This window comes from Vulpes vulpes, chromosome 5 (assembly GCF_048418805.1).
Source record: "Vulpes vulpes isolate BD-2025 chromosome 5, VulVul3, whole genome shotgun sequence".
NCBI lineage: Eukaryota > Metazoa > Chordata > Mammalia > Carnivora > Canidae > Vulpes > Vulpes vulpes.
Window position 1 is genome coordinate 54,191,880 of NC_132784.1, and position 23,221 is coordinate 54,215,100.

Consider the following 23,221-nt stretch of genomic DNA (forward strand, 5'->3'; position numbering starts at 1 on the left):
TGTAGACATTGCGATCATCATCCTAATCTTAATCGTAAACAGCTAAACTTTCGGGGCGTTTCCTACGGGCCAGGCATCATTCTTGACACAAGAGGTTCCTTCAGGGGTAGACTGAAAACATGAGAGGACAGCTGACTTTGGGGAGTTACAAATAGGCCGAGGTGTCTTCCACACCTGTCACAGGATGCCTCCCCTCTCCGCCCCATACAGGGCCTCGCCCGGCAGACCCCACCAGCCCCCTTCTGCTCTGGCCTTCCTCTTAGGGAGATCCCTTCGGCAGCATGAGCCACGACCACCACGGCGCTGATTTAAATGGCTGATGTGGATTAAAATCACGCATTTCAGAGGGAAACTCTTGATCTGTGCATTAACCCCTGGCGAGTTCCAGACCCATTCAGCCTATTTAGCTCATTCAATCCCCTGGGGAACATTTATATTCCATTTTGCAAGAGAGAAGATGGAGGCAGACAGGAATTGCCTCCTGAAGTTATGCAGCCAGCTAGCGTGAGAAGCCGAACCTTAACCCAAGGCTCCGGCTCCAGGCTCGGGACCTTCCACAAGCTCAGCTGACTTAGATTCCAAAGCCCGTTAATTTGCTTGTCCTGACACACAGCAATAAAAGGAAGCTGGGCTAGAAAGAGGAAATAATTTAAGGTGGCCATGAGAAAAGTCACTCCTCTTGTGAAAACCTACCCAGATGACAAGCGGCTTTGGAACAACATGAAGGTGAAGACTGGGGTGTTTCTCCCAGTGCTTCTCTCTAGAAAGTTCTCTAAGCGTGTTTTGTTTCACTGTTACCCAGAACTGTGCTGACCAAACACCTTGCACTTGCCAAGGCTGTTGTAATTTCCAGTAAGTGCATTTCTTTCCACAAAATGACTCTGTAAATGCTATCATTGTGTACTTTTCATATTAAATAAAAAATCTTTAGAAAAAAAGTTGATGATTTATTCATGACACAGGCAGAGGGAGAAGCAGGCTCCCCATGGGGACCCTGTTGTGGAACTTGATCTCAGGACCCCAGGATCATGCTCTAAGCCAAAGCCAACGCTCAACCACTGAACCACCCAGGTGCCCTCATGTTAATTGATTTTAAAAATCAGAACTGCCCATCTGTCCTGAGTCTTGCTTGATCCCAAGGCAGCAGTTTGCCCCTCTCCTGTTTCTGCTACAGGAAGACAGGACGGAGAGATGAGGGTGGGGACCCCGAGCCTCAGTACCCCACGGGTTTTTCCCTACCTGCAGCCCTGGCTTGGAAGGCCTTTTGGAAGCATTGAGAGTTCGGTCACTGAGAGCAGGCAGGCCCTGGGGAGACATGGACACACAGCGGCCTCTGCGGGGCCTGGGCCTCCTGAAGCCTGTGGCCAGGTGCTAGCTGCGGGTCACGGGCTGTCCCCCTCCCACCGTGCTGGATTTACTGGGAGCCACTGGCGCTCAGCTTCGTGGCCGTGACGTCAACCGCAGGTGAGCCGCCGCTGCCCTGGCTCGGGAGGCACCTGCATGCCCAGGGCTGAGTGGGAGGCAGTGACCCTGCGGCCAGAGGCCCTGTGGCAGGCACAGCCACACCATGAGAAGCCCTCTGGTCAGGTGTAGAGCCGGGAAGGCCTCGGGGTCAGCTTGGGCTGCTGCAACACAAGCACAGACTTCAGGGTCTCGTGGACAGCGCACATCCACTCCTCATGCACGGATCTCGGGGCTAAATGTCCGAACTCAAGGGGCCAGCCACTTCGGTTTCTGGTGGGAGCTTTGTTGGTGGTTTGCTGCCTTCTCACCGTGTCCTCAGGGCAGAGCCAGGGAGACACAGGACAGGCAGGGAGGAGGCTGCGATGGGGAGGCGAGGGGAGGTGATGGGGGGAGGGGAGGCAGGGCCCAGTGTTGGCCCTCTGGTATCTCTTCTGATGAGCCCACTAATCCCATGACTCCAGTGCCACCCTCACGACCTAATCATCTCCCAAAGGCCTTGCCTCCTTGCACCAGCACCCAGGGCATTTGGTTTCAGGACAAGAATTCATCGGGGTGTGGGGAGGGGAGGCTGGGGGAGCCACAAACAGTCCCCGACAGAAGCTCTCTACCAGCCGCCGGACTGGTGACATGCATCACCCTCTGCTGTGGACATTGTCAAAGGACCTACACCTGGGCCCACGTGAAGTTCTGCTAGACGTGAGGCAGGGCCCAGGCCCCCTCCACCCGGAAGCCCTGGGTTAGCATCAACCCTGTGTGACCAGGGCCTAGGGACTGTCCTCATAGCTCACAGTGAGGTTATTAGACAAAGAGGGGCAGGAGCCTTTGCAGAGAAAGGAGACCAGGAGACACTGGGCGAGAAGCAGGCCTCATATCCCTCTCCAAGCCAGCCTTGCGGCTTCAGATGGCTGAAAATGACCAGTCACAGGGCTCTCCAAGTATGCCACTCACCCACGCGCGCTCTTATTCCATCCTCGGCACCCCTGATATATGACACTACAAACTTCAATATGTTCACAGATGGAGAAACTGAGACAAGAAAGGTCTGCCAATGTCACAGCGCTGATAAATGGTGTTAACTCAGAGCTTTGGCTCGTCTGATCCCTGAGCTTGATCCCTAGACCGCAGGAGTACAGGGACGCTGACAGACCCAGAGCTCGTGGAGAAGCGGAGGGAGGGGCAGGCATGTTCCGATGTTCCGAAGTTCAGAGACCCCCTGGCACTCCTGATCAGCTGCCCCCTCAGGAAACTCAAATGGGGACCTCAGCAAACGCGTGCACTCCCCGGTCCCCATCTTCCGGTGGGATCTCTTGGGAAGCTCAGCTCCAACACTTTGTAGCAGGGTAAAGTATGCTCCACCCGGAAAATGCAAGGAGCAGGGCTAAGGCCAATGTCAGGCCTTGGGCCAATGTTGAAGACTTGTGCTCATATTCCAGAGCCCGAAAGCTGAGACAACTTACACATGTTCCCATCCAGGGTGGCATGTGTTCACCCACAGCTGGGGGCCCAGGCAGGAAAAGTAACGGCTCCTGTATGTGGTCCTTGGATTCAGAAAATTCAAGCCAGGGGCACCTGGGGGGCTCCGTTGGTGAGGCATCTGCTTCCGCTCAGATCATGATCCCAAGGTCAAGTCCTGCATCATGTCCCTGCTCAGCAGGGAGCCTGCTTCTCCCTCTCCTTCCACCCCTCTCCCCTGCTTGTGCTCTCTTTCTATCTCAAATTAATAAGTAAATAATCTTTAAAAAGAAAAACTTCCAGCTAAACTCCCCCACCACCCCCAACTGCTCAAAGAACAGCTTCTGAATCAATTTTTTTTTTTTTAAGAACAAAAGCTGTTTTTCCAATAATTTAACATCCGAGACGTTCATCCTGAGTGTTCCCGGGAGGCTGGGCAGGCTGGTGTTGATCATGCTGCTGAGGCAGGCTTGGAGGACTTCTGGGAGGTGGCACCTCTGTGAACTGCTTGCTACTCCCTCCCTGTAACATCAGGGGGCCATCTGACCTCTTTCAGACTGGCTTTTATCACACAGTCCGTAGCCACCCACAATTTCTGTGCAGTTACAGCACACCCACTGGAACTGTACAGGGCCTACAATCTGGAGTCGTTTCATCAAAAGATAATTTCAATTATAATGCTATCAAGATACACGGTGAAAACCACCTTCTGATGCACCAGCTGTATTGATTTGGGTAAAACCTAAAAAGGAAGAGCCTGCATCTGCTGAACCTCCTCCTCTTTGAGGACACAGCTTAGGAGAGTTTTTTTCTACTCTGCGTGTTATTAAAACAAAACACAGAAATCATTTATGGAGACCTTTTCCTGCAAGTAGGGCAGTTGCTCAACCAGATAAGCCTGAAACAATCTCACTTGTCACATTAAAAATGTTAAATACTGACACAACAGACTTTGTTCATTGTATTACATAAAAGCATTATTTTGCAAGGGTTTGAAATTAAAAACAAAACAAAACCCACAGATAGTTTAGGAGTCACTGGCATTTCATGGAATTTGCCAGGTGGGATGGGAAGGGATGGCTCGTGTCTGTGTGCGTGTGCGTGTGTGTGTGAGAGAGAGAGAGAGAAAGAGAGGTAGATGGGGTGGTCAGACACAGGGCATAAGGCTCAAACTGCTGTTTTCAGCAATAAGAACACCATTGTGTCGGATAATTACACGTTGCATAGTCTCCATGATAAACAATAACATTTGCTTCCATTTTGGTCTAAATGAAAAGGAACATTTTCCCTTTCGCAAGCCAGCCAGATGGCTCAGAGCCCACGCTAATGAGGGGCTGCCATCCCAGGGTCAACCCACAGGAGACCTCTTTGCTGTCACACTGCAAAAGCCAATTGTTTTAGGAACACAGACCGCAAAACCCCTGCCCCTCCCTTGCTTGCTCACCCTTCATTTCATGCCTGACTTCATGGAAATCTTGCTGCAGAGAAGCTAATTAGTGGTTCGCAGGGTTCAAAGAGACTGTTTCCACTGCAGAAAACCACTGTGCAGAGCACAGCCCTGGAGAAGCCAGAGTCTTTGCTCAGTAGACAAGAGCCAGTTCTCCTTTCCTGTAGAATCTACCAGTCCGAGGTCTGTGCATCAAACCTCAGTTTTAATGTAGTTCTGCCACAGAGGGGACTTCGTAGGTTTTCACTCCTGCCAAAGACTACAAATGCAGGGTGAGGCATCCAATATGCAGGATCGGAGGGCCCTTACGAACCCTGCCAGTGGTGACAGGTTGGGGGGGCACTGCAGGTGACCACAGGTATTCACACAACAGTGCTCAGGACCCACAGAACGCAGACCAGCTGGCACCTGGAGAAATGCATCCAAATGAACACAAGTCTGCAGCCCCTTTTTGTCCGCACCCGGAAGGCGCGGAGCAAGGAAAAGAGAAATAGCTTGGAATTCGTCAATCTGGGATTGTTTTTAAACTTCAGATCACTTTGTCATCTTCAGTTTGTAAGCCATCAACCATTTCCTTTTCCTCTCCTAGCGTCTTTCTCGATTTACCAGCCGGTTATGTGTGGCACACCAGCTTCCTCCCGGGTGTGCCATAGAAAGGAGTCCCTTCCCAGGGGACCCCTGGCTGGCTCCCGGGGGTTTCATCCACCTGTCCCAGGAGGGACCTCGTGTCTCAGCTCCTGCAGGAGAGCTTCACCAGGGCTCAAGGACACCTGCCAGCATGGCGTGTCGCCTAGGGCTCTGTATTCATTCATGGACAGGCCGGTCAGCCTCTGACCCTGCCCGAAGTCCATGCCTAACCTTGGCACTTGCACTATCTCCAATCCTCAGGGCAAGTCAACACAGTGCAAACAAGCCTGCAAGTCCCACTCCAAAGGCAGATGCACTGGGGTGAGCAGTCAGGTGCTCCCTAAAATACTGTCCGAAAACTTCTTCAAATGCAAACTGCTATATGCTGTCCTTACACATCCTCTCCTTACACATTATGTTTCCTAAAGATGCAACTTTTTTTTTTATTGTATTTAATTCCAAATTCCAGCCAGGCAAGCTGTCCCCATGGGCAGGCTGGGGAAAGCACCTCTCTCTACCCAGAGCCTCAAGCACTCACCTGCTCATGCTCATGCTCACGCTCACACATGCATGCAAGTGCACCTATGCAAACACCTGTACTTGCTTGTGTGCACTTTTTGAAATGCAGCCACGTTTGCAGGGAGGCCAGCTGGAATCCCTTGCTCCCAAGGCTGAGCACCAGCAGCTCACATGTCAGGAGAGCACAGGGACGGCTCGTGGAGGGGTGGGGGGGGGGCATTTGCAGGGAGGACCGTCTCCTCCTTACGACAATGTGGAGGGAGTCCACCCAAGGCCATGGCAGCAGCTACTCCTCTGCCTCCTGCAGTTCCCTCTGCGTGGCTCGGAGGAGACTCCGAAGCTTCCAGAACACGTCAGAGGCTGCTCTCGGGGGGCTGCGGGCCATGCTCCGAGGGTCAGCGCACTCCTGCACTGCGTCCCGCAACTGCCGCTGCAGTGGGAAGGGTATGGCCCACCTCCCCAGACTCGAGGAGAACCAGTGGCGGAATATCTTGTCGCAGATGACCTGTGGGAGGGCAGACAGGGCAGTTAGAGTGGGCTGCACCCCGGCCCCACCTTCCCCTGCTGCAGGGAGGCCTCCTCCCACAGCGTGGCTCTGACCCCAAAGCGGCCTCCCCTCCAGACCCCGAACCACTCAGCACCGGGAGTCGAGGCCCCGTCCAGCCCCGGAGCAGAGGGGAGGGTCCGGGTGTCCGTAGAGACAGGGGAGCAGGGAGTCCCCGGCAGTGACCCCTGGGCTGCGCCACTGCATCTCTGAGATGGGCTCGCTCACCGCTAAGAGGATCACCACACGCGATGACCACCTGACAGGGTTGGCCCGGGGCCTGGTGACATGCGGGTGAGGAGCGGCCGGCACACACGACTGCCCGTTGAGACGCGCGTGGAGAAAAAGGCTGTGCTGGAAGCGACTTCGAAGCCCTCTGTGTCAGGAGCAGGAGTGAAGAACTAAGCCGCCACCTGGCAACCCGTGACCAACAGGGTCTGGAGGCCCAATGCCACAGATCTCACACCCCACGGAAGCCACGGCCGCTCCCCCCACCTTTCCTGGGTCCCTCTCCCTGGGCCCGCCACACCCAGAGCTGCAGAGTCAGTGGGCTTTATGGTTCTGTGTCACCCTGGCCCGGACCCACTGAACAGAGGCCTCAGGGTGGTAAAGCTCCTTCTCACGGAAGACAGGTAACTAAGTTCGTTTCCCAATCCCTGCAAGGGCGAGGATTCTTTTTAAAAAACAAATGATCTTAGTTGTGCAGTGATGATACATCCGCTAAAATGTTAAATGTTCCCAAGGACACACCACACACAGTCCTGGGCCTCCACGTTGCTCCTGACCGTCAGACACTCTGTGCCGGCCTCTGGGAGGCGACCCCTTCCTTGACTGTCTTTCTAGAGAGAGTATGTGACACACAGGCCTGTACATGCTCCTCCTTCTCTCCCACTTTGCATCAAAGGCAGGATATTACACACCGTTCTACGGCTTCTTCCCATTTAACCAAATATCAGGGAGAGCACCTTCTGCGTTGATTCTTGTACGGGTTTCCCGATTGCTCGAATGGCTGCACCTCATGAGTGTGGATAGATCATAAATTAACTAGCTCCCTATTCATGAAATTAAGGTCGTTTACTAACTTTTGTTATTATGAGGAATGCTACAATAAATATTTTGCATAAATGTCATTTTCACTTTGCACATGCAACTAAATTTCTAAAATGGAATTTCTGGGCCGAGGGGTATGTGTGCATTTTTTGTTATGGTACATATTGCCAAATTGACCCCATAAAAGTTGTACTGAGATACATTCTTACAGTAAAGTACGTTGACAACACCGGTCTCCCCTACTGGCCACCAATACGTGCATTGTCCTTCATTTTTGCCAACCAATGGGTGAAAATGGTTTAATTTGCCTACTTCTTAGCAATCAGGGTGAGAGCATTTTGTGCTTCCTTTTCAGTGAATGGTCAAGTTAATGTCCTTCGCTCACATTCCCATCAGATTGTTGGCCTTTTTAAAAAGATTTTATTTATTTATTCATGAGAGCCAGAGAGTGGGGGGGGCGGGGCAAAGGGAGAAGCAGTCTCCATGCAGAGAGCCCAATGTGATACTCTATCCTGGATCTCCGGGATCACGCCCTGGGCTGAAGGTGGCACTAAACCACTGAGCCACCTGGGCTGCCCTGTTGGCCTTTTTCATATTGCTTCATAGACACTCTTTGTTTTGTAAGGACATCATCCCTTGCTTTGACAGACTTCCTGGAGAGTGGACTCTGAGATGGAGGTTTGCAAGCAGGGATTTATTGAGGTGTGTGCCTGGGAATTACACCTCCATGGGCCTGAGGGAGATGGAAATCGTCCTGCCTTCCTTACAGAGGCCAGGGACTGGGTTTTGCGGATGCCCCTGCTCCCACTGACCGATCCACAGATGCTGTGCCTGGCACCTGGAAAAGCCATGGCAAAGGAGCTTCGGTGGGGAAGGACAATCCTGGGGGCACTGTCTGAGCCTTGACAGCAGCTGGAGCACAAGGCCCCCCCTTGCCCTCTACTCTCCTGACCCGTATGAACAACTGCAAATATGTTGCCCATTTTCTCATTTAACTTTTTTTTTCTAAAGATTTTATTTATTTATTCATGAGAGTTTCTCATTTAACTTTTAAATATTGCTCATATTTTGGGGGGATTTTCTTTTGTTTTTTTCTATGTGGATTTCTTTCAAGATAGTTAAATCTGTCACTTGTTCTTCCTACAGGCTCTGAGCTTTGGTCCAAACTCAGAAAGGCCTTCCTTACTCTTGAATAATATCTAAAAATTCTCCCAGTTTTCTTCTGGTACATTTAGGATTGTATTTATGAGTAAAGACTTGAGCCCTCTAGAATTTAGTCAGCAGTGAAGCAGGAGCAAATGCAATCATTTGTTGCGCCTGGTTACCCGGTGACCAGCACTATTTTCCCACAGCCTGGCCACCTCCTGCCGGCCCGATAGCTACCTGCCTTTATGTCAGTCTCTGAAATTTAAAAAAATTCTATTCCTTTGCTCTTCAATCGGGACAGGGATATATATATATTAGTAGAATTTTAACTTAGAAAAGTAATACATTAGGAAGAGATGGGGAGCCCAACATTGGCTCAGCAGACCGCTCCATCCATTAGACCCCCATTGTTGGTCATTTGCCAACAACCCATAGGGGCAGGCGACAGGCACAAATGACCACCACCCCCTCCACCAGTCCCTGCCCCCACTGAGCACATCCAGCCTGAGTGGCATGAAAGGGGTGACTAGGCCACATGAATGGGGTGCCACAGCACAGAAGGCAGTGGCAGCTCCGGAAAACAGTGTCCCCCAGCTCACGTGGTGGCTGCTGCTTACCTGTAAGTTGCTGTTCACTCTTTCTGCTCCACACTTGTTGACTCGCAAATCACACTTTGAAAAACAGTCAAAGAAATTACAGTCTTCATCTCCTGTGCAATTCTGCTCGAGAATTTCCCTCATTTTAGGTTCAAAAAAGGCCATGTCCACATCGATGGCCACCACCTGTAACCAAAACAGCACATGGCCATCAAAAGGACTCCAAGGCTCAGGGGAGTGGGAGCTGGCACATCTCTGTTCCCCACTTGCAGTGCAGGTGCCAGCAGGTTGCGGGATCACAGAACCCTACCTGCCGGAAAGAGGAGCCCAGGCCATGCTGCAGGGCTCTTGCTTTATTCACACAAGCACGTGGCATTGACCATATTGCAAGGCTTTTGTTGCAAAAAGGACTTTTGCTGGTGAAAGCCTAGATTTGGAACTATAGCTGGAAGTATCATTTTTCAACTTTAAATACTTTTTCGGCTTTAAAAGTAGAATCTCTGAGGGGCACCTGGGTGGCTCAGTCGGTTTAGTGTCCAACTCTCAGTCGGGTCATGATCTCGGGGTCCTGGGATCCAACCCCGGATCCAACCCACTCAGTGTGGAGTCTGCTTGAGGATTCTATCTCTCTTGCCCATCCCCTGGCTCTCTCTCTTTTTCTCTCTTTCACACACACACACACACACACACACACACACACACACACGTATAAATGAATATTTAAAAAAAATAGAATCTCTGAAATGGCTTAAAAATAAATTCCTCCTCCATTGCTGTATCATTTGGGTCTCTGACCCTCAAGGATTAGCATTATAAAAGCTGTGAGACACAGATAATTTATCCCCATAAATATAAACAATGAAGGAACTGACGTCCCAGAGTCTGTAAGTGTGATGGTGAAAGTGGGTGGCAGGACCTATGCTGTCTACTTACAGTGTATCTGTGGCCCGAGTCAGCTGGTTTCCTACTGACTGGTTGGATGGACACATGGCTGCAAAAGGCAGCATCAAACCTCTTGCATGAGGGTTGATGCCTGTGGACCCTGATCCAACAGCATCAAATACTAAATACCACTGTCAGTGTGAGCACGTGATCGACTCCCTGGAATTTCAGATTGATCTTCTTGGCTTCAAACCAACTAGGCTTCAAAACCAGTAAAAAGAATACCATCTACATTATGCAGATTTTCCTCCACCACCTGAATTTTTTAAAAATAATAATAATAAAAAGGATTATCTCAAACCTGATAAAACCTGGAGTCTGCCCAAATCAAGCAGTTCATAGCTTCAAGGTATTAAAAAAGCTTTCTGAAGACTTGATGAATTTTCTGGAGCTGGTGGTGTCTCACAAGCCTTCACAGGCCACCCTCCAAACGTGAGCCCTTCCTTCTGCCTTGGGTAGCATCTCAACGAGGGCTCCCTGGCTGGGGTCCATTTCCTCTGCAACTCGGCAGAGTTAGAAGCTACATTCCCCAGTTTGGGATTTTTGTTTTTCACTCAGGAGGGATGCCAGTCGGTAGTGAACTTCCTTGGGAATGATTCAGTAGAACAGAAGAGAGAAAATAATCTCTTTCAAAATATATGGAGAATAATGAAAATGAAGAACAGGGAAATTTTCCCTACTTAAGAGCTTTGCTTAGTTACTAATTCAGGCACAGCAAACAGAAATTACAATTTTAATCCATTTCTCCTATTTAGCCAAAAGAAATAGCTACGTTGGCTATTTACCTTAGCTAATACAGGAAAAATATACTAAGGTTGTGCTCATGAATCTATTGTCTTTTTTTAAAGATTTTATTTATTTATTCATGAGAAATACATAGAGACAGAGGCAGAGATACAGGCAGAGGGGAGAAGCAGGCTCCCTGGGGGGAGCCCGATGTGGGACTTGATCTCAGGACCCCAGGATCATGACCTGAGCCAAAGGCAGATGCTCAACCGCTGAGCCACCCAGGCGTCCCAGATCTATTGTCTCTATAATTTATTGTCAGGGCTCCAAGGTTCCCTTCTTTCCATCCTTTCTGGCAACCTCCCATGGCCCCCACATGTCCTTTCAGCTCCTGTGACTTTTCTCTCCCATTTCTGATCTTTCCCTTCTCATCTCCCAGGGAGAGCCAGATTTATTTTTTTAATTTTTAGCGTGCAGTGTAGAAGGGATTACAGCTATTGTAAGCATTAACTCTACGCATCTAAAATAAGAACAGGAACCAAGCCCACCATAAAACCTGCACAGGGTTTCTTCAATCATGTTAGGAGAATCAGCACATTCTTCCTGCAGGAATCACCTAACTCACATCTTCATCAGACTTTATGCTGGCATCCGGCTAGAAGGGGCTGATGAGAACTGTTTCCTCCTAAGTAGGAAACACGTCTGGCTAAAAGGAGCACCTGCTGGAGATGGTTTGGGGGCATGAAGCAAGGATGTTTCCCAGGTATTCCTTTACAACCACTGGGTAAATTCTCAGGACCTATAAGTGGGGACTTATAGAGAAAGTGAAGGACTGCAAGTCTCTGAGTCGTACCCCCAGAGTGTCGGACCCAGTAGATCTTGAGGGCAGGGGAGGGCAGACAGAGGCAGATAATTTGCATTTCTAACAAGTCCTCTGGTGATGCTCATACTGCTGGGTTTCACTTAAAGTCGTGAAATCATAGGTAAAATTAACTTCTTGAATGTCCACGTCTGTGAGGAGGTCAATGATGGTGGGGTTGGCCAAGGGGGATCTCTGTCCTTCCTCCCCCACAGCCACGCCCCCCCAGAAGAGCTCAGGCAGAGGAAGGGCCTGTGTGCCCCAGCACGGTCCACAGGGTACAGTCTGGGGCCAGGGCAAGAAGTGCAGCTATTATTTCACTGGACAAATATTTCACATCCATTACGCACAAGACACTGGAAGGCATAACTCTAGGGCAGTGCACAAGCCAGCAACATGCCATGTTTCCCTTTCCCCAAGGAAGACCTGTCAGCCCCGCTGCCTTCCTACAGCCTTTCCCGGGAACTCAGCCCAGACAGCTTCACAATCCCCTCAACTGTTGCTGTGCCTGTTGAGTTCCACTCACTGACACTCCATGACACTTGTTGTCAGATGAGTCCTGGTCCTAGAACTGCCAGAGCAGACACACCACACTTTCTTTCCCAGGGCCCTGGGGTGCCCGGGTTCCCAGGACTTCACTGAGAAAGAGAACGGTGGTGCTTCGTGTCCATCACATAAACTTTCTGCTCATGAACTAGGGAAGCTTGGCTGGGACTTCACCTCGGAAAAATATGCTGGTGGGGTCCTGGGTGTCCCTCCCCTTCACAGCTTGGAGCATGGCTAGGGGTCTTGTGGAGCTCAGGATGTTGCAGACAGAGCTGAACTCTTCCAGAGCTCACCAGCCAGCGTGCAGACCCTCCAGGAACTTCCCAGAACCTTCTGGAACCTCTCAGCTCTTTCCCTTCCACACTTGGGGCCACCCCAGCTTATCAATCTCTCTGGAGCAGCCAGGGACAAGGCGTCAGGACCAAGCAGTTTGGGCAACTTGCTGCCCTGCTCTTCATGGTGACAGAGGCTAGACTGGAGAGGGGTTTACACAGGGGGCAAATTTTGTTTCCTAGGTTTCAGGCTGTTGTAAGAAGGCATTCCTCTGCTACCTGCTGCGGTAGGTAGTACCAGTAGGTAGTACCTGGCCGGCAGTAACAGAACCCTCCCCCACAGCTGCCTCCCCAGGCCTACCCCACACCCACAGCTACTTCTTAAGGGGTCCCGACATGCACCCCGGCACAGGGTAAGGACACCTGTGTTAGGGCACCCAGATCGCCACGGCATTAACCTGACACTTGGGCTTAGCCTACCTGGAAGGGATGGGGGGGAGCGGGGAATGACGAGGGAAATGGGAGGGGGTTAGCTCCTAATAAAACACTGGAGTCCCTCCTGCTGCTTCTCCACCACACTCAATTCCTTGTGCACCTGCATGGCCCAGAGGGGAGGCAGACTTCACCTACCCCACAGAGCAGCACAGAGGCAGACACCTCCCCCTAAGAGATCCCTCTTAGATCTTAGATCTAAGAAGCTGCTACGCTGCTTTGGAGAAACCAGAACAGCCATTAGGGAGGACAAACCTGGCCCTGCAGGGTCCCCTGCCCCTGCCCCTGCCCCTGTCCCTGCCCCTGCCGTAGGCGCCTTCACTATCATTCCTCGCCCTGGGTGCTGCAAGGTACGCAGGTTCTTCAAATCCTCTCAACGCCCCCCAGGGAGGTGCTCTGGCGGGTCCGGGGTGTCCAGGCCGGGAGGTGGCACACGGTGGCAGCAGTCTCCCAGGATTGCAGACACCCCCTCCTAGATTCTCTGCCCACCCCCACCCTCCTGGAGCCACTCACCGTAAAGTCATTCCTGATGGCAAAGTTTTCGGGCTTGACATCGCACAGGTGCAGGCGGTAAGCAAAGTCATCCTCGAAGTGGCTCACCATGTCCAGGAAGCTGAGCGCCATGTCGCTGACAGCCCTGGCCTGGCCCCGGCCGCCCCGGGGGACCCCCGTGGCCCCCTCGAGCGGGAAGAGGGCCCGGTGGCGGGGGCTGCCCGCGGCCAGGTACTCCACGGCGTAGAAGTGGCCGCAGGAGCCCAGCACGGGCAGGGCGTGCCGGCTCAGGTCCTGCAGGAGGCTGAAGAGCACGAACTCCTCCTGCTGCAGCAGGGCCCACAGGCTGGCCAGCTGGCCCCGCCGCCCCCGGCCGCGCCGCCCCGGCCACAGCGGCCCCAGGCTGCCGCCCGACAGCTCCAGGCCCAGGGCGTTCCTGACCTCGCCGGCCACCAGCAGGTGCAGCTCTGCCTCCAGGGCGTCCGGGCCGCCCTCCTCGGCCGCGTCCTCGGGCAAGCTGAGCGGCTGGAAGCTGGAGAAAGCCTCCTCCTTGGACTTGAGGATGATGGGCCGGCCGCGCCAGGTAGCCTGCAGCACCTTCTTGCCCCGCTCGTAGTACAGACAGCGCTGGTACCGCAGCTGCCCCGCCACGCACAGGTCCTCGCAGAGGTCGCCCACCAGCACCCCGCCCTGGTACTCCTGGCACTGGAAGGAAGGGAACAGTGGGTCACAAGGCGGGAGGGGCCGAGTGGTCACTGGGCAGGGAGAGGTGGGTCCCTGCACGCAGATGCTCCTTGGCAGCTGTTGAGACAAACCCCACGCGTGTGAACGTCATGGGCTGAGTAATTAAGTGGAATCATTCAAAGAGTGTTTTATATTTATCACATTATTTAAGCAGGCCCAGGTCTTCAGGATCAGGAGGCCCGGTGAGATGTGGGGCCCCCCCACCCCGTCCCCATTCTGGCCATGTGATGCCGGAAAGGCCTTTCACCAGCTGGTGTCACTTCCCTCAGCTGCAGAGGCAGGGCTGGCCAGGCCAGGATCTCGACGCTGGCCCCACCACCCGGCCTCCCTGGGGAGACTTGAACGGCCAAGTCACACCTTGGAAGGTGGGTCCCCAGCGAGCCTCACCTGGTGCCAGGGCCAGCCACGGCAACGACCCTCTGGGCAGGCAGCCCTTCGGCCTGCTGTTTGTGACACCAAGCGGTGTGGCCTATAAGGCCAGGGGATCTGGAAGGACTACAGGGGTTCAGAGGAGCATCCTCTATAGGACACAGGAGTTAGAAGAGGCCTCGTGGCTGGTTGTGTCACCAACAACAGCTTTCGGAACACAGGAGCCCTTCTGGAAGTGAAGGGCATGTTGGGTGCCTGGCGGCGGGGAGGAGGGTCCGGGGGCCCTCAGATGGGCTTTCTCCTAAGCTTCAGCAGCTCTCAGGATGGGTGCCACACAAGGGGACCCAGTGACTCCCACACACACAACCACCACCTATAAACATCCCTGAGAAGACAGTCAAGCCAGGCCCTGGCTGCTGGTCCTGCCAGGACGAGGACAGGAGGGAGGGCAGAGCTAGAGCAGAATAAAGTGAAATGGAGCATTGTTGCTCTGTTCTTTTTTTAATTTTTCAGGAAACCTAAGGGCACCTGGGTGGCTCAGTGTTGAGTATCTGCCTTTGGCTCAGGGCGTGATCCCGGGGCCCTGGGATCGAGTCCCTCATCAGGCTCCCTGCATGGAGCCTGCTTTTCCCTCTGCCTGTGTCTCTGCCTCTCTCATGAATAAATAAATAAAATCTTTAAAAAAAAATTTCAGGAAACCTAAACTGCTAACCCCATTGTTATTAGGAGCTTCCCTTCATCTGTTCCCCCACAGATGTGTCTTTTCTTCCTAGAAGTTCTGCAGCACAGGAGACAGGGGCTCCCCTTCGTTCTCACCAGATGGTAAGACAAAGGGAAGCCACCACGCTGTTTCCTTCACTCTATCTTGTGCGCTACAAGTGCCTTGAGTGACCAGCTGCAGCTGAAGAGCAGTAGAGACCATGGGATGTGGCCAAGAGTCACAAAGCTCCAACCCTGGCCTGGCTCTGCCGTGATATCCTGAGCAAACTACTCCACCGCTCTGAGCCTCTGACTCCCTCCCTGCATCACCTGTCTGCCTCCCTTGCTCGGTTTTTGGACAGGCGGACTGAGAAAAGTATGTGAAAACCATTCATTTATTCAAGCACAAGGCATCACAACATGGCCCTCCAACAATGGCCAGCTATATGACTGCACGCTTTCCAGACACTCTGGTCCCTTCATGCTGGCCCCCTTTGTATCATAAGCAGCTCAAAGTCAGACAACATACTTCCAGTGCCAGGGTATATGAACAATTCCAAACTCCTAAAAGCTCTGAAAACTACAACTTTTTCATGACTCATTGAGACTCATGTGGTACCAAAGCCCAACTGAAAAGTTGCAAGTCTGTAGTCTGAATGTATTCAACTCGGTGTGAATTTCCATACCTTACACTGCAGAATGATTCATTTGATTACTGGTTCTGCTTCATATGCAACATATAAAGTAAATGATTCATATTATTTTTCTAATGCCCAGAAAAGCCTGACTTCAAAAAACATGCCTGGTCCCCAAGTGTTAGAAAAAGGACTGTGGACCTTTCTAAATACTCTAGTTTAATTGTTCCAAGCAAGCATTACCAAAATGCTTATTTTTTGTATTTATTTATTCATGAGAGACAGAGAGAGAGAGGCAGAGACACAGGCAGAGGGAGAAGCAGGCTCCATGCCGGGAGCCCGACGTGGGACTCCATCCGAGGTCTCCAGGATCACGCCCTGGTCTGAAGGCAGCACTAAACCGCTGAGCCACCCAGGCTGCCCCCAAAATGCTTATTAAAAAGAAATACTCCTAGTTCTTAAAACAAGTATCTGGAATTTCGGGACCATTTCAGGCCTTAGCTGGACAAGAGCCGGAGAGACCCAGGTCACACCATCTCACCTGATCCTGAGGCTTTCTGCTGAAGGAGGCTCCCAGGAGCCATCTCTCCTCTGGGGGCTTTCAATCTTAGTATTATCACCTTGGGTGGTGGGGGTGTCACACTGACCAAACACAAGGATGTGCGTGGTCATGAATCTGACCTGGAGCTTGGGAATGCCACCTTGTTGCTGGGCTGCCTTGTTGTCTTTGGCAAACAGACCCCCGTGATTAAGCTGTGTTAATGAACACCCACAAAACTGCGTTAAACACACGTGATGCTGTGTTCATCTTGCAATTTAACGTAACACAATGCTGGTAAAATGCCATCCTTTTAATTCCAAGCTTTGGGGTCAAGAAATGAGTGTTGAAAAGATCAGGACCCTTTGAGTCACTCACTCTCTGCTCAGAATTGCTTCCATTTTGCCCCTTGTAAGAAATAGCAGCTGACTCAGGCTCTCGGAGACCTCTCAGAATATTCTCAGAGGGAAGGTGGGGATGAAAAGGTGAAGTGTTCTAGATAAGCAGGAGCAAAAAAGATATGAATGATGGAAATAATGTGGGGGGGCATTCATTTCCCTTCCCTTGTTGGTAGTTTTTTTCCTACTCTATCTTGTATTCGCAGAGTCTCACATTTCTTTAGTAAAACAGATCAAAAAACATTTTTAAGAAAATTTCGGGGATCCCTGAGTGGCTCAGAGGTTTAATGCCTGCCTTTAGCCCAGGGCGTGATCCTGGAGACCTGGGATGGGGTCCTACTTCGGGCCCCCTGCATGGAGCCTGCTTCTCCCTCTGCCTGTGTCTCTGTGCCAATCTCTCTCTCTCTCTCTCTCTGGGTCTCTGTGCCAATCTCTCTCTCTCTCTCTGGGTCTCTCATGAATAAATGGATAAAATCTTTTAAAAAAAAAAAGTCCTTATAAAGCCCCCAAATTCCTTTTTGCATGATTTCAAATCATTTGATTCAATTCCATAGACATTTTTGGAGTGTTGTCACATTTAAAGTCTAATAAAAAGTGCTTTTGTATGAAGTACAGAACAGGAAAAGAAAAGCAGGTGACAGAACCGGTCTGGTGGGAGGAGGTGAGTCCTGAGCCGAGAGCTTCAGAATCCTGGGAGAAGCCAGGGTAAGAAGGGAAGAGGCAGACGGGGTCCACCACACTGTAAGCGGGGACTATGGAGGCATCGATCACGACAGCCCAGGGCCTTTACTTTCATCCCTAACTGTGGCTGAAATTGCCACAGGAGAGACAACTGTGGGCTCATAAGACAGCTCCACTCCTCTGGGACCGGGAATGGACAAGGCCTTGCTGCTTGGGCCACACCTGGCCACCTTCAAATCAACAAAGTATCTCTCTCAACTTAACCTGGCCTATGTGCTCACAGAACAGAGGTGGTTGCCTTCCAAACTCATGAATGAGAGCTGAGTATGACCTGTACAGGGGTAGGTTCACAGCCACACTTGGCACTGGGCACACCGGGTTTGCCTCCCATCTCTGCAGACCTAGGAGCTGGTGGCTTCTGCCCAGGTCTGTAGCATGCTGATACAGGGTCACAGGAGACCTGTGAAGGTCAACCAAGGTCATAGATACAGAGGACCGGGTTGTCTCAGTGGATGCTACTTCTCTCCTACCCTCTGCAGCCCTGGCCATTAGAAGGCAGAGGGGGTGCGGGAGGGGGGAGGGCGGAAGGGGGTGCGGTGGGCAGGGAATCCTGTTCCTGGACAGATGCACCTGAGCCCAATTTTGAAAGCCTAATTGCAGTGTGCCTAGCAGATGCAGGGCAGGGGGGGGCAGTTCCACTGCAGGAAACAAGCTGTGCAAAGAGCCAGAGTTGCAAAGTAGCCTGGTGTGTTCAGGGGCTTGGAAAGCACAGTTAGTACCAGTAACTGTGTGTGACAGACTGAGCTGTCCTATGAAAAACTGCCATGTCACTGCCAGATAAAAATGCTTCTACCCTGCAAGAGCCAGATCAACCTTCCCCAGGGGACAACCCACCTTCCCCAGGGGATCCTCATCTCTGTCCTCCACCCCCAGCTCCCAGTCCGACAGACTCACTTGCACTGTCCTCTCTCCCACCAGCTCCCCACAGCACAGTGTTTTCTACAAAACTATCCTGCATTGATGATATTGAGTTTAAATCAAATTAAAATCTATATGGTTTTGCCCCTGCAAATTTGGATGGCAATTCCCAACAGGAGTTACAAGATATTTTGAACAATGGTATCATCATCGAATTGATCATAGAGCCTATCACTTTTGGAGGGGAATGTTATTTGGGGTGTCTTTCTGAAGCTTAACACATTAAGGTATAAGTGCTCCTCCTGCATGGTTTATGGGGTGCAATGTCGTGCATCAGGAAGGCCCCAAGTGGAGGAAGGTGCCCAGAACCCCAGAGGGCCTGCCAGCTACCATAGGGGAGGTCTCAGGTTTATGACCAAACTTCTGGTACCCCGTCACCTCGTTCGTCATAGCGGGTAGTTTACACTAGAGCAGGGTATACACGGTGTGGTGATTACAGAGCTGCTCTCGTCACCATCCTTTTGGATGATGTGCTTTTGGCATTTCAGTTCCTACTCTCTTACAGAACGTAAAATTCACCCACTGCAGCTATGCTGGTTACCAGTGTTGGAGTGAGTCTGCAGGATTTTTTTTGCATGTCTGTGCCTCCTAAACAGGGAGAATTCACCTAGCATTTTTTAACAAAACAGTGAATTTAAAATACAAATTACAAGTTTATGAGCTAATTAAAAATTGCCATCATGGTAGAGACAATAGTGAACTTATTTTATGACCAGCACATCCTCCTGAAGTAGCTATGTTTTAACTCAATAAAAGTGGTTTATGCACTTTAACTCCGTGTTTAAAATCACTTTTCTCTGAATACAAGGAGGAGCTGCCAGCATGAAGACACGTGCACTTCTGTGCCCGAATGTGTAGGCATACAAAATCCACAGGTACCATGTTTTAAAATAAACTGAAAAAAAAGTTAATAAAGTCTCCTTGAAGTTGACTGGCATTTTTTTAATTACTTAAACTCAGGGTGGATTTGTGTTTCCAGACTGTCTGCATGCACACAAACGCACACTCCTAGAATTCTCAATTCTGGTAGGAATGTCTTAGCGGCTGTTCCTAGAATCTTTCCAGCTTGTATCATGGTTCTCAGGCAAAAACAAAACCTGTCCACTGAGTCTGGGAAACTGTTGACAGGGTCTCAAAGGTCATGCCTAAGGGCTGGGTTTCCTTTTGTGTATTTGTTTTTGTTTTTAAGGAGCATGAAGTCTCTAGGTGGTGAGCAACATAGCACAGGATAGAACTCCTTTCCTGAGCAGTTAGCTGTGCACTGCAGAATCTCTGAGCATTTAGCCAGTCTACTGTGCAACCCCTCTTGGCCCCTGGATGGCTTAGAAGATACGCATTACAAACATGGCCAGAGCACTCAGGAAAATAGAGTCATTCCCTGCTACAAAATCTTTCTGGATGCTGTAGTCCCCCTGGGGCCACGGGTTTCTACCACAGCAAAGAAAGATAAGCCTGCCCTATGAAAAAGCAATCTCCACTGGAGGCAACTAAATTAAATCACATCAAGACCTAAAGAGCCAAAAGGGAGTTAAGCCTTCTGACTAACAGAGCCTGTGAGCATATTTTTGAGATGCCCTGAAAATGATGTGTGGTGGAAGGATTAAAAATACCTCATTGTTACTCAGGGTTTTTATCATTGGGGAAGCCACCTATTGTCACGGAGTCTCTACTGTCACACTGGACAGGAGTCTCATACTGGCTGCACGACATACCAACTGTGTGAATCAGGATAAATGACGCTACCTCTCTGAGGCTCATGCCATCTGTGGCATGAGGATCATGTAAGCGCATCCCTCGCAGAGGTTACTGAGGGGATGAAGTGAACAAACACAGGGAAAGTTACATAGCCCAGGGCCTGCCCAGAGTCAGCACAGCACAGCAGCAGCATCTATCTCTCTGCCTCTGTGTGACAAGCTCTGCCTGCAGAACCGGGAGCCAGGCTTGGTGAGTGTAACCCTCACCAGCCTGGGATGGGCCCTGACACAGCTCACTAGAAAGGAAGGGCTCTAGAAACCATACAGAGAAGTCAAAGATGGCTTACAGATGTCTTGAATATGAGATGGGCTGAGAAGCCACAGCACAAAGGAGCACAGCAGTCTGACTCAAAAAATCCAAAGCTAGAAGGTCCAGGGCTCAACTCCTTGGAAAAAGTCCTGTTGGCCCTTCCAACTCTCTCCTCTTCCAGGGCCACGAAGTGTGCTGAGCTCCCTGGGCAGCCGGGGTGCCGCGTGAGGCGGTGCCAGCAGGCCCGGCTCCCAGCTCCTGAAGCTCTGCACCTGTGTCTACAGGCTCCCCCTGGGCCACCGGTGGTACCTGTCACCTCGAGGCCCAAGACACCAGCAGGAGTTCAGGGCTCCCCCTGGCTCTGCCGGGGAGGGAGAGGGCTCTCTCTGGCTCCGCTGCAGTGACGCCCTCTGTGCTTGGTATTCAGAGGGAAAGCTAATGAGGGTCTGGAGAGCAGTCAGGAAAATCATGGCCAGTTTTCTTATTTAGGACAAAAGCCAGGCAGAATGAATTGAAAGTGCCTGGGAGCCTAGAGACAGAGGGTCGATTCAGCTTGAGTCCTGGGCGGCTACAATGCCAGCCTCTGCGTGGCAGCCAGGGCCCAGCAGCGCCTGGGTTGTGCAGACCGAGGTGCTGTTCAAACCCGCACTAGTTCACAGAGTGCTGGAACACAGTGAGCCAGGGTGCTGGGCAGAGCGAACACCCACAAATCCAGAATGGGGAAGGTGAAAGGGGACGAGGCAGGGAGAGAGGGAGAGAAAGCCAAGCCCTGAGCACTTGTGAGGAATAACGGCCTTGAACAGGGTGTCCAGATGACGCTCCTCAAAAAATCTGTTCACAGAGACAACACCAGATGATCTCCAGGAAGATAGACAGAGGCAGTATTTCAAATTGTTCTTTTGGCAATAGGCAAGATTGGGAGCCTTCGGAAGCAGAGCCCATATCTTCAGCTTCACGTCAGACTCAAAACAACCCCAGCTGGCTGCCATTAGAGATATATTGGTAGAGCCTCTAACCAGAATCGGGTTTAATTTATGAGCTAGAATGCTGGGAAAGTTATGATTAGCAATTACCTAAATTATATTAGGCCATATAATTTCCATTAGTCCTTTTCCCACTTCACCAAAGATAAATAAATGAAAATAGCATTTTTATTTTAATGTAAAAGATTATATTACTTTTGTAAACAGGTATTCCATCCTGGGGAAAAGCTGGAATTCCAGCCTGGAGAAAAAGCTATTTTCCTTCATTAAAATTAGTCAATCAGTCCCCCAAAAACAGAGGTGGGGAAAGCCTCGTAAAGAGAATTTTTGTATGGGTAGCTGAGAAAGTTGATGAATTGTTGCAAGGTAAAGAAAACTTGATAGAACTTCAGTGTCACAGTCCATAGATGATTGATAATAGATGACTGAGAGATAGGATGGAGGGGATCATTGATGAGGGTCCCACTGGCATTATGATCAGTTCACAATGACAGACGTCAGACTCAATTAGGGAATGTCATTTCTTTTAGTTTGTATGTTTCACTCACTTCTTTAATCCTTCCAATCTCACTTAATTTTTTTTTTTAATTTTTAGGCTATGAAATTTTGAAAACCTACAATCTCAAAAACCCCACTCATACGTAAGCAATTGGACTGTGCACGTCCCATCGTTTTTTGAGGATTTCTTAGAAAACAGATCATTTTTCACAGCAAATGCTTCGATGGATGGTCACTGTCTTAGGAAGCGAATACTCGTGGTTGCCCCTGTCTTCACCTCTTCGGCTTTCCTTTCGGGGACTCCTACCTTTATCCCAGGCTCCTAAAGCGCATGATCTTGCGGACCAAACGGAGAGGCCGAGGAGCATCGCGCCCAGTGCGCGGCGCAGCTGCCCGCCCGGCCCGGACCCTCGGCCCCCGCCTGCCGGGCCCCCTCCCCGGGCGCGCTCTGCCTGGGGCCCCGGCGGCCGCGCGGGGTCACGGGCGCCTGCACCCGTCTGCGCGGGGCTTGGCGAGGCGCGCCCGGGCTGGACTCCCGGAACCGCCGCTGAGCGAGGGCACGGCCGGGACGCCCGGAGCAGACCCGCAAACTTTCCGGGCGCGGCGCGGGCGCGGGGGCGCGGGGGCTGCGGGAGAGCAGTCGGGCAGGAGCAGTCTTGGGACAAAGGACCAGTTTTGGCGACAGGGAGAGACCCCTCCGCGCGCCCACGGACTCGCCGGCAAGAGAGCGGGTCGCACGCGCCGGGCATCCCGCGCGCCGTGTCCCCCCCCCCCCCCCCCGCCACCGCCGGTGCCACGACCGCGCCCGACTGCCCCGCTCCGGCGCCGCGCTCCGGGACCTACCAGCGCGGCCAGGATGCGCCGGCTCTTCTCATCCGTGCAGCGCTCGGAGAGGACGCCCGGGTGCGCGCGGAGCAGCAGCGCGGCCGCCAGCACCCAGCCCGCCGTGCACGCAGCGCAGGCCAGCAGCGCGCCCCGCCCGCCCCGCCCGCACCGCCCGCGCCGCCCGCAGCGCCCGCAGCGCCCGCAGCGCCCGCAGCGCCCGCAGCGCCCCGGCCGCCTCCGCGCCATCCCCCGCCGCCCGCGCCCCGCGCTCTCGGGGCGGCTCCGCGGCCCGGCCGGCCCGGCGGGGGAGGGGGAGCCCGGCGGCCGGGGGGGGGGGGGGGGCAGGGCGCAGGGGCCGCGCGCCCACCGGGTAGCGGTGCCGGGCAGGGGCCGCGCGCCCTGCTCCACCCGCCGCTCCCACCACCTTTCCCACTTTTTTTTTTGCACCTTTTTCCCCCAAGAAGACCAGTCCCCTCCCAAACAGAACCCGCAGAACCCGCGTAGATTTAAAAGCCCCCGCCCCGCCCCGCCCCGCCCCGCCCCGCCCGCCGGTCATTCTCCCGGCCCCCTTGATAACACACCCTTAATCCAGACAAGACCTCCGCCCCCTTCTCTGGGCGGCGAGCCCGAGCTCTCTACAGACCCCGCAGCCCGGGTGCTCTCGGCTGCAGTCTACCCCCCCATTGACCCCTCTC

The 23,221-nt window shown here is 52.2% G+C and overlaps 1 protein-coding gene across 1 annotated transcript; it reads right to left on the minus strand.

Moving 5' to 3' along the window:
• Positions 1-926: 926 nt before the first annotated feature.
• DIPK1C (divergent protein kinase domain 1C) lies at positions 927-22,772 on the minus strand. Its single transcript, XM_072760154.1, has 4 exons — positions 22,545-22,772; positions 13,196-13,879; positions 8,867-9,031; positions 927-6,014 (listed from the first exon to the last, which is right to left on the minus strand). The coding sequence occupies exons 1-4, from the start codon at positions 22,770-22,772 to the stop codon at positions 5,796-5,798; spliced, it is 1,296 nt and encodes a 431-aa protein (XP_072616255.1). The 3' UTR covers positions 927-5,795.
• Between the last annotated feature and the right edge of the window lie 449 nt (positions 22,773-23,221).

Bases quoted from the DNA above. Each gene is read 5' to 3' on its own strand.
- DIPK1C (XM_072760154.1), bottom strand. From the start codon at position 22,772: ATGGCGCGGAGGCGGCCGGGGCGCTGCGGGCGCTGCGGGCGCTGCGGG. The intron at 13,880-22,544 runs GTAGGTCCCGGA...CCTTCCTTCCAG, and splicing joins GGCGCATCCTGGCCGCGCTG to TGCCAGGAGTACCAGGGCGG. The intron at 6,015-8,866 runs GTAAGCAGCAGC...GCCCTCCCACAG, and splicing joins GAGTGAACAGCAACTTACAG to GTCATCTGCGACAAGATATT.